This window comes from Hemiscyllium ocellatum, chromosome 7, assembly GCF_020745735.1.
Source record: "Hemiscyllium ocellatum isolate sHemOce1 chromosome 7, sHemOce1.pat.X.cur, whole genome shotgun sequence".
In the NCBI taxonomy this organism is placed as follows: domain Eukaryota; kingdom Metazoa; phylum Chordata; class Chondrichthyes; order Orectolobiformes; family Hemiscylliidae; genus Hemiscyllium; species Hemiscyllium ocellatum.
Genome location: NC_083407.1, coordinates 96,150,065 through 96,160,416, shown reverse-complemented (window position 1 = coordinate 96,160,416; position 10,352 = coordinate 96,150,065). Strand labels below are relative to the sequence as shown.

Here is a 10,352-nt window from a genome sequence, read left to right as displayed (position 1 = left end):
CACATTCGGGAGATTTAAAAAATCCTTAGATAAGCACTGGGATAGTGTAGGGGGATGAGCTGAGAATAGTTCACAGGTCGGCGCAACATCGAAGGCCAAAGGGCCTGTTGTGCGCTGTATTGTTCTATGTTCTAAAAGCTTGCAATGGTAAGGCTTCATTAATTACATTTCCAATTTTCAAATTAATATCTGAACTATATTCTGAATGTAGCAGCCATTTAATAATGTTTCTTAATTGAAGATACCTTCTCTTGATTTTACTACCCCTTCACGTTTCAGTTCAATTGGGAATTAACAACAGAGCTTCAAAAATTCACCAAGGAATGAAGACACACCTTTAAATGTAATGTTGTAATTAGTTTTATTTACACCACAATAGCAAGTTGTCATAATGTGGTACAAAATACTGGACTCCTAATAAAGTCAAAAATGAAGTCTGTACTGTCAAGGAGATACACCGTTGGTCAGTCTGAGAGTCTGACCCATTTCAACAGGCAAATGAAGACCATCAAAAGCTACCACAATAAGGCTATCACCAATAAAGTAGGTCCATACAATAATTGATTGTGGCTAAAATACAGAAAATCAGTCCACTGGTACTGATAACAATGGTGGTGTCATTTTGAATGTGGATAGGTACAAAGAAGGTTAAAATATAATTACAACTTCCATTACTACATACCTGAAATAAAAGTTTTTGGGTGATCAAACTTTAAAATCCATCTCACTCATTTTTCATCCCCTCAAACTGGAAAAGAAAACAAAAGGCGCCTCCACTATGGAGCACAAAATGTAATACACCGTAACGTGATACTTTGCAGTCAATATCAAAACACGGAGGAAAGTGAGGCTGACAGGTAGCCATCGCTCCTGCTTCATAACTACAATACCGCCCCCAAAAAACCTCTCTTAGTAAATATTCATCCACATCGATCACAATACACAACTGCTAAGTGGATTACTGCTACACAATTTATGGTGGCAGAGATAAAGAACAGCTGCGTTGAAAGGTTAACTGTTTATGATCTTAAATACTTAGTCCAGAAAAAAAATGCTAGTCTCAAAAGGGTTGGCCCCAAGAAGACACAGGCAGTTAACAGTTTCACCATTTTTTTGCTGTGTGTTCTTCAAATTTTATATGCAGGTTATGCAATATTCTACTGGTAATGACACAAGTGCTAGATTATTTTTTGTCAAATTTAAGTATCATGTTATAACAGTATTAAAGAGACTGATACTTGAAGATATTTCAATAAGACAGAGGCATCTCTTTCTGAGGTCTACTACTATATTCATCAGAAAAAAAGTCAAAACCTCATCTTCAGATGCCATGAAGAAAGAAAGCGAAACTCGGTAAGCTGCCCTGGAAATAACTTCGCAAATTGCGTGCATACCTGTACAGAACAAATGGTATCTCTGCTTGTGGCACATGCAAGCTCACTATCTTCCATATGAAAAAAACAGTTCAATGCCCCTTAAAAGAAAACAAACAATGGGCCCTCTTAAAACAATGTTTAAATTCACCTTATCAAAAGAAGGAATGAATACATAACTCCCACTTATTTAAAGGAATGTTTAACATCAAGAGTAGATGCAAACAGTTTCTTAAAAGTCACAGAATTGATGTGTTAATTGCTTTGCAATCAAACATACATAATCCTATAGAAAGTGTGGAACACTGTCTTAAAGATTACAGCTGGTTATATTTTATGTTGTGTAAATCTGTTTTAAAACAAAAATACAGTAGTGCCCTTATTCAGTGTTGCCAAACATCTCACACACACACACATGCTCCACATACTCCTCACAGCGCTAAATTCATTAAGCTTCAAGCAACCATTACAAAAGGAGGAATGAAAACCATTTACTCAGAGAAAAAAGTTACTAGTTAATGACCTCCAATGTCAGTTGTCCCATAAATTCCAGAGTGAGCGTGCTTGTGTACATTAACAGATGGCAGGACAGTGCATCTTCCACACTGTAGAGATAATGCTGTTTCACAGCCAAGGCTTCAATCAGCATTAGTCACATTCTGGGGCCAACCCAATCACCTGCAGAATGGAATCAAACATGGGCCCAGGACCAAGCACTTTCCACCCCTGTCAATAGCTGATAAACACAGCTCACAGAACATACTGTAAAAACAGTCAGTCTTTGGAGAAAATCCAAATAACAACCATCCTTCCTTGGTTTCAGAGTGGAGCAACTGAAAACCTTAATGCTAACTTCCCCCTTAGCAAACGGTAGCCTTCTGCAGTGCAACCAGTTACAAATATCAAATATAGTATCACTGTAGTATTACTCATATTTAAATGGGTATGATATCACCTTGCAATACTATTCTTACAAGACTTCATTTATAAATCTACTTAGAACAGATCATATAGTAATATACACCAACTGGAATCATTACACAAAGTTTGAACAAGATCCCTCACTCAAATTACTTTCTCCTGAAAATCTCCAGTACACTCTTTAAGCCGTCAGAAAGCTACATTCCATGTAGGAAAAAAAAAGGAAAATTAAAATTAGACTGGAACCAAGGTCTAATCACAAGTCATGAAGAGAACAGAAGAATTTCAGAAGTGGGAAAGGTAACAGGAATTCTTACCAAAAAAGTAATTTAAAAAAACAAGTTATTAGGTCTTATGAAACATGGTTTAAAAACTTGTAAGGATTTCTTTATATAAAAGTAGATATTATTTTGTTAAATGGTTTACCAGGAGTAAAAATAAACACAAATTAAAAAAAAACAATGATTAAGGTAGTTGCCAAGTGACTCAAACATGTTGGCCGACCACAAACATTCATCGTGAGGTACTCCTCTACGTATCCACAATCCATCGTTTTCCTGTAAGTGCCTATCTAATAAAACCAAACTTGATCTAAGAAAACATTTGTACATGATTATCTCCTGTACTATTAACAAATTACCTGGTCTTATCATCAAAAAGCCTCTTGTTGTCTAATGGATAACAGATTATTATTGGTTTATGTTTTCAGTTTCTATTAGAAATGAGGACCACCGAAGTGGAAGTTTGGAAAAAAATCCTGCATCATGCTTTTGAGCAACATTCCAATCTTTAAACGTTTATCTGTTGCAATTCAACCTAACACATGCTTTGTTATTGGTTGATTCCCTATACTACTCTGTTATATAACCCAGCATAAGAATTAAAGCAGGTTTTAATGATAACCTGACAATTTCCAACAGTATATCTGCCACTCTGGGCTGGCAACTACCTTAAAATAGGTTAGGATTTGTTTGGAAAAACAGCAAAAATGGTACTCCAATAGGGTATGAAAATCCAGGCAAAGACTGAATCTCAGATTTGTTTTTTTTGCACGCATGCCAGGAAACACAAGGTTTCTTCACCACCATTTTTCCACATAACAATGGAGGAATCATTTCCACACTTTTAAGGCATTGTTCCTCAATTCAAAATCAGCAACCATCTGTTGATAAAAAGGCACAAACGCTTATGTCTTCATAGAGATTCTTAGAAAACACCCTCTTGGTTCTCTTCCATTCTGGTATAGTCTTTCTTCCCACACTGTAAATGTTCTCTGAATAATTACTGTATGTCACATGATTTTGTTGAGATTACAATCAACGCATCCGGACTTGTAGGTGGCATTAAATCCTTTGCTAAAGGACAAGAACATTAGAAACAGTGGTTGACTGCCTGAGACAGGAGAACTTTTAAGTAGGTAAACTCAGAGCAGAGCTTTGAGATTACAGCTCCTTGGTGACTCTGCCAAAGTAAATGCTGGCTGTCCCAAAGCCTATTTCAGGAATGGACAGAGAGGTAAAAAAATCTTTTACTTTTTTTATTGCCAGCATTTTGCCCAGTTGTCCTTGGATTCTGGAAGAACACCACAGCAGGACACAGGAGATACAGAATGAAATCTTGGCAGAGTTAGAGAAATAAAGATAATGTGTGCAAAAGACAGGACTCCAGCTGGTAACTACATCGGTGGCTCTTCCTCCATGGGCTCATCATCTGGCCTGCAGGAAAGGAAAAGAAAATATGCTAGTAACTTACAAACAGAAAAAAAAACAAAGGTTTCTTAGTCATGTTTCTGAAAAAGTCCATACACCAGCAAGTTTGTCATAACAAGTGCTGTTTTCCCAAGAAGTTAACAGCATCTCCCAGCTATCAACACAGAAACAAGTCTTGATGACAATGTCAAAAGTGAGATATTCCTTCCTGTCTCACCTCTTCTCAGCATTAGATCCTTGTTTAACCCCCATTGACAATGAAGCCATAGCTGTCACTGTGTCAGCTTCTTCCTTATCACACTTCTGGGCCTCTATCAGTGAATAGCCCACAGTTGAGGAAAAGCGCTGTAACGACTTCCAGTATTTACCTAACAATGTATAGAAAAGCCATTAATAAACACAAGCCATAATCATCTGCTGATACATGTCTGTTGGTAAAAAAAGACAAATTTAGAAACATTTCACTCAAGAATAAGTTGTTATTTTAATTGAGTTGACACCTCTTCAGTAGCTGATAACTAACTCTCATGCAAACAATTTCAGTTAGTGTCACCAACTGCAATTTTTAGGACTATACTTTCACAGTGGAATAATTGCATTTCCTCTGTTACTGTGGAAAAAAGTCTGATGAATAATAAATACAGGGTGAAAATGGTGAAATAATACATATTTTCCAATTAACCTGTTCAAAAATGTTAAAACACACCTCTGGAGTAGGTGGGTCTTGTACCTAGGCATCCTGGCTGAGAGGTAGGGACATTTACCACTACACTGCGAGCCCTTGCAATTAAATTATGTGGATACGAGTTACAACTAATTGCATTTTGTTTTAATACCACAATTTTCACAAGTATTTCAGGCTCTCACTAATAACCATGTTTTGTCATGATTGCACATTAAGGATGCATTTAAATGTGAAAGCCCTTTTCTTCACAAATCTATTAGAAGAGGTTTATTTCTAAAATGCTATTTACATGCAGCTGAATTGAGAACTCAAAAACTGCCCTCTAGTGGGGATATTAATTATTTGTCTTGCAATTTATATATATTAAACTAAGCTAACATTGAAAGCCCTTTTGAGACCAATTTGCAAGTACTTTGGTTGGTTTCATTTGATGAATGTGTAACATTTCCTTCCTCTACAATAAATTTTTCCATACCAGGGCAAAAAAATCTTAGATGCGCTGCCAACACCTTCTTAAATAAGCAAGTCTAATCCCAGTTTACAGCAAGAGTTATGCTATGTAAACGAATGGTGCCACAATGACATTCCTTGTTCTATCTAGTGTCAAAGTACATTAGTGCAGGTTGCTATATAAATGACATCACAATACTATTTTATCAGGTTTAGTTTTGACTGTTAGCATAGTGGCATCAAGTAGAGCAAAACTGAAAATGCAGACTCCAATTTAAAGTTTAATGCAGACAGCTCCTGAAAACTGCATCAATACACATTTAGTTGGCTAAAACAACTCAGTCCTCACTCTCACTTTTACTTGCTTGAAAACCATAAGTTTAATTTTTCTACAGGGAGAAGTATAAATATTTTTAACAAGCAATTTATTTATTTTCTTCTGCTTTCTTTAATCCTTTCTCCTACCATTGCAAATCATTCTTCTTACGCTCATCCCTGCCAACTTCACTCACTTAAGTGTGTTCAGAAATGATGAGACCAGGAGACTTGTGTGGAATGACTGTTGTTTTCACATTCTCTGCTTTCCCTCTGCAAGGAGCTGAAGAGTTTTATCTTGAACAGTCAGCTAAGTTTACAAAATCCACACATGGGAGGTTATGGGCAGAAAACAGACCTTTATGGCTCATACATTTGTAAATGTAACTCAGGTTAAATCACCATCTGGTTATAGAACTAAAGTATTGATGTATTTCCCAATTGCAGATTGCATTTGAAAAGCAAAGTGCTATTTTGTTCAGAAATATTTTAATATTTTTACTGCTTATCTGGTCAAATGCTTTGAACATATCAAATCTCAAGGCTTTAGGTCATACATAAAGAAAACTACGAATGTTTAGGTGATCACTGAGAATATTACTTGTAAAATTCTGTGCAGAGTCAAAAGGGTGAGGACTCTGTCTTGTTAGGACACTAAAGGCAACAAGGGAAGGTCTGGGGCTCATTACTCACTCTTCCCGAGTGCAGGAAGACAGAGCTCACTGCCAGATGCTTTATGTGTACCAATATTCAGTGACATTCTCTGTGTGCATTACATCATGACGTTTAATCTGATTTTTTTTCTGTCCAAAGAAAAGGAAAGCTTTGAAGTTCAACAAAAGTGCGTCTGACCTACCACTAAATCAAATATCTTAAAAGTTAGTTAATTCAATGCAGTCACTGTAACGGATACAACAGCAGAAAATTGGTATTGTTCAGTTGTCTTCTAGACTCACTTTGTATTTCGATTACATTTTCAATGGAACGAACAGCATTGGGATTTGGTCTTTGCTGCAACACTTCTTGTGTGAATGGCTCAAGCTGGAGAGAAAAAAATTCAAATCAAACAATTAATTTATTAATGAGAACTACGAAACCTTTCATTCCTTTTTCTTAATGAAGCATAGATTTTTTTTTCTCAATCTGTTGTGTAAAATTACAAATACACACTAACATGTTGAATCTCAATGGGAATCAAATTCTAACATGAAAATTGAGTGCTTCAAGTTTTTAGGGTCAACAGAGCCAGGCTGTAACCCAAACTGCTCTTTTTTTAAAAAGAGAAACCAGTCAAATGTACATCTTCACAATCCAGGTATGAGTTAATTCCTGAAAATGCAAATTCATGCATATGATTTTCAATACCTAATTTTACTCCTTGGGGATGAGTCAGGTTGCATGCAACCATTCTCAAATAGAATTGTTTTTATTCTCCTCTCTGCATTTGAAGCTTTTCTGTACTTGAAAAAAGCAATTTAAGATAATAAACTAGGAAGTACAATGCGGAGCACCTCCACTCATATCTTTCTTTTGTTGGAGTATTAATGCTCCAATGGTCAGTGCTACTTCACCAACTCCTTTTCCTGCTTTTATCCTTTTTCTCAACCATGATCTGTACATGCATTTAGGAGCAAAAAAGAACATTTTCGAAAACCATATTACCATAATCATATAAAATACAAATTCCACGCATCTAAAACTCTGAATACACTTTTATTATATTCCAAGAAATTAAAATTAGTTATACACAAGAGACGCTCAACATTTCATGAATGCAGTGTTCAATCTCAATCTTAATGAACAGAGTAGTCTAAAAATTAAACACTATTCTGTGACAGAGACAGAAACAAGACAGAAGCATACACGTTTTGGAACAAAGCTGTTTATTAATAGCCTCACAAAAATAAAGCTGCAGAATGCACTGATATAATTATAACTTCTAGGTTAATCATTTTATTTGCTGAGAAAGTAGCAGTGTAATCGTCTTATTTGTAAATTGCCAAAATATGAAATGGTTCCAGTTGTGCAGAGAACTTATACTCTCACTTTGCTTAGAAGCAATTCTACAGAGCTGATGGATGTAAGTCAGATGAATTTGAACCATCTCTCACAGTACAGATTTCTACATAGAATCCCCACAGTGTGCAAGCAGACCATTTTGCCCACTGAGTCCACACTGATCCCCAGCCTATCCTATCCCTGTAACTTTGCATTTGCCATGGCTAATCCACCTAACCTGCACATCTTTGGACTGTGGGGAGAAACTGAGGGACCCGGAGAAAACATATACAGGGAGAATGTGCAAACTCCACACAGACAGTCGCCTGAGGGTGGATTGAACCTGGGTCCCTGGTGCTGTGAGGCAGCAGTGCTAATCACTGAACCACCATGACACCCATCAAATGGCAGCTACCTATCATTTGTACAGAGGTGAAAAGACCTGGGATTATTAAAAATAACTGGAGAATCCCAGAATAGGTACTATCTGAATTTATATCAAGCTTACATGTGAATAATAAGTTTACTTGGCTGGGATAAATTCAACCAACTTTGTACTGAATGGGGAAGCTGGGGATGGGGTCAATTGATGAAAGAAGTTAGCTGTTCATTTCTATCTGTTAAGCTGCTCCTGTGTGTGCAATTTTCAGGAAAAAAAGGCATAAGAGACATGTGAAAAGTAATGTCAAATCATCCATGCCAATTTATTCTTTGGACTCTGCATGCAATAAAGTTATCCATCTAGTGCTTTGATATGTGATAAACTCCTAACTTAATGCCCAAAACCATAGCTTTCAGATGGGGCTTCTTTTTATGTAAAGATTATATAACATTAAAAGTCAACATTCCCATTGTGCCTGTTCAAACTTCTTCACAAAATGTGGATCATATCACTAATATTAATTATATTTCATTCAATTTCCTGTTCACAAATCAGAGAGAAAGGAGTCAATCAACACGAGCTTTTTGCCTTATTTGGAGCAGAAAACACTGGTAAAACCTGTCAAGAGTCTCTATAAAACATCTTATTATTTCTTTTCCAAATTAGTAATTTCATCCAAAGGCATGAAACGTATCCAAGTGCTCATCCATTGACAGTACACCCGAAGACCACAAAATAAACAAATCTACAGATTCATTTCTCTAGCTATAATAAGTACATGGTCTGGCAGTTTAACTATGTGCATGTGTGTATCAAATGTTAGTTTGGTCTGACTTACAGCAGAAATTTGCCATGTTGAATTCAAGTGAGCATTTACAGTTCTTTGAATTATCTGCTATATTCTGTGTCCCCATAATTCTGACAGAAGCCCAAAAGCATTGAGAAAGATTCCCCCCCTCCCCAGCCCAGTCTTATCTAAAACTGTCTTTTCTTCTTCCTGCCTTAAAATGAACACAGAATAACATCACAATAGAAATTCACAGCTCAGCAGCCAATCTGGAAGAATGAAATATATAAAGTTGTCCATACTTTTAAAAAGGCACATCAAAGGGTTAAGCACACAATCCTGTGATTAATTTTCCTTCTGCTGCAGGACTTTATTTCTTTTTCCACATGAAAGCCCTTATAATGCCAAAATTTCATTGTAAAGGAATTCAGAATACAAATAAGAAGCTGTATGTTCCAAAATGTTCTGCACATACTTATACTGGAGGCATGCTAACCTACTTTACTCCTGTGCCAGGAGGAAATAATGTGTGTTAATAACTATGAAAAAGATATGGTATAGCTTATAGTCCACAGCAAGGTACTCTGTAATCTAACCGTGGCATGATACTAAGCATGATTAAACACTTGACCATGGACTGTTTTGATCCTTAACCTATCTTACTTAAAATACTATATTTAATAAATCAAAGACCAATTTGTTTAATTTTTACTAAAAGAATTATTAGCACAGGATTTAGGAGCCAAGACTTACACCATCTCACTTCCAGCTGCAGAGTTAAAATGAAGAACAAATGCTTTCTGAACTATGTTTGTTTTGTGACAGAGTCTGAAGAGGAAGTGAACAAATGCTTGAGAGAACATAAACATCGTCTTGTTCAAAGATATGGTGTAGCCTACAGTCATCTTGTTCAAACACTTCATGCCAGTGCCAGTAATAGCAAGTAGTATTTGTCAGGTCAGAGTAATAATGTCTCCTCTGCGTTTCAGTTACACAAGGGCCAGGCCCCAAGTCAGGTCAAGGAAACTCCAGTTAACATTTCATCACAGTTTTTCCACATGCCAATTTGATCAATTTTCCATGGCTCCAGCTGCAGCACATATCTATACACGTGTGCTGACTTCTACTGACATTCTTCCATTTTACAAGCAGGACTAATGTTTGAAATTCCAGTGCTCTCACCACTGAGATGTGGCAGTCTGACAAATCCAAATGTCTGATTTCCCTCTTCCATACCGCCACCCTCTCCCAACTCTACTTTAGTGCTAGCAGGATATTCAAGTTTGTGAAAAACCCTTGCACAACTTACAAAATATACTCTCAAAATACCATAATGCTTCCAGGGAATAGTGCCAGATCACATGAAAGCACAAATAAGATCACTGGTTAAGTGCAAAGATGAAACACATGGAATAAACTGTGATCATAATATTGTGCATTCATATGAGAGTTGTAATTTTCTACTTGGTCCCTTACAAATTGCTATGCTGTTTCTAGTGAACTTATGTAGAGGGGGTCCCGATTTTCAAATGTCCAATTTATGAACATCTGTACTTACAAATGCGATCCCATACAGGGATGAAATTTAAAGACCTGATGTGTACTAACAAATGGCTATTTCCCATAATTTTGCATTGTGTTCTGACTTGTGAACAAAGTGATTTGCGAATGGTCTCCAGAACAGAACCCATTCACCAATCAAGTACTGCCTATCCTGTATAGTTATATTCTG

At 36.5% G+C, this 10,352-nt stretch overlaps 1 protein-coding gene across 13 annotated transcripts in view; it reads right to left on the bottom strand.

Moving 5' to 3' along the window:
- Window positions 1-344: 344 nt before the first annotated feature.
- hdac4 (histone deacetylase 4) overlaps window positions 345-10,352 on the bottom strand; it is a 494,585-nt gene continuing 484,577 nt past the window's right edge. For all 13 annotated transcript variants that reach the window (XM_060827518.1, XM_060827517.1, XM_060827519.1 and 10 more), the window contains 3 exons: window positions 6,410-6,494; window positions 4,221-4,371; window positions 345-4,009 (listed from right to left, as the gene is read on the bottom strand). In XM_060827518.1, the coding sequence (XP_060683501.1) occupies window positions 3,970-4,009; window positions 4,221-4,371; window positions 6,410-6,494 (276 nt within the window). In that variant the 3' untranslated portion in view covers window positions 345-3,969. The remainder of the gene's footprint in view (window positions 4,010-4,220; window positions 4,372-6,409; window positions 6,495-10,352) is intronic.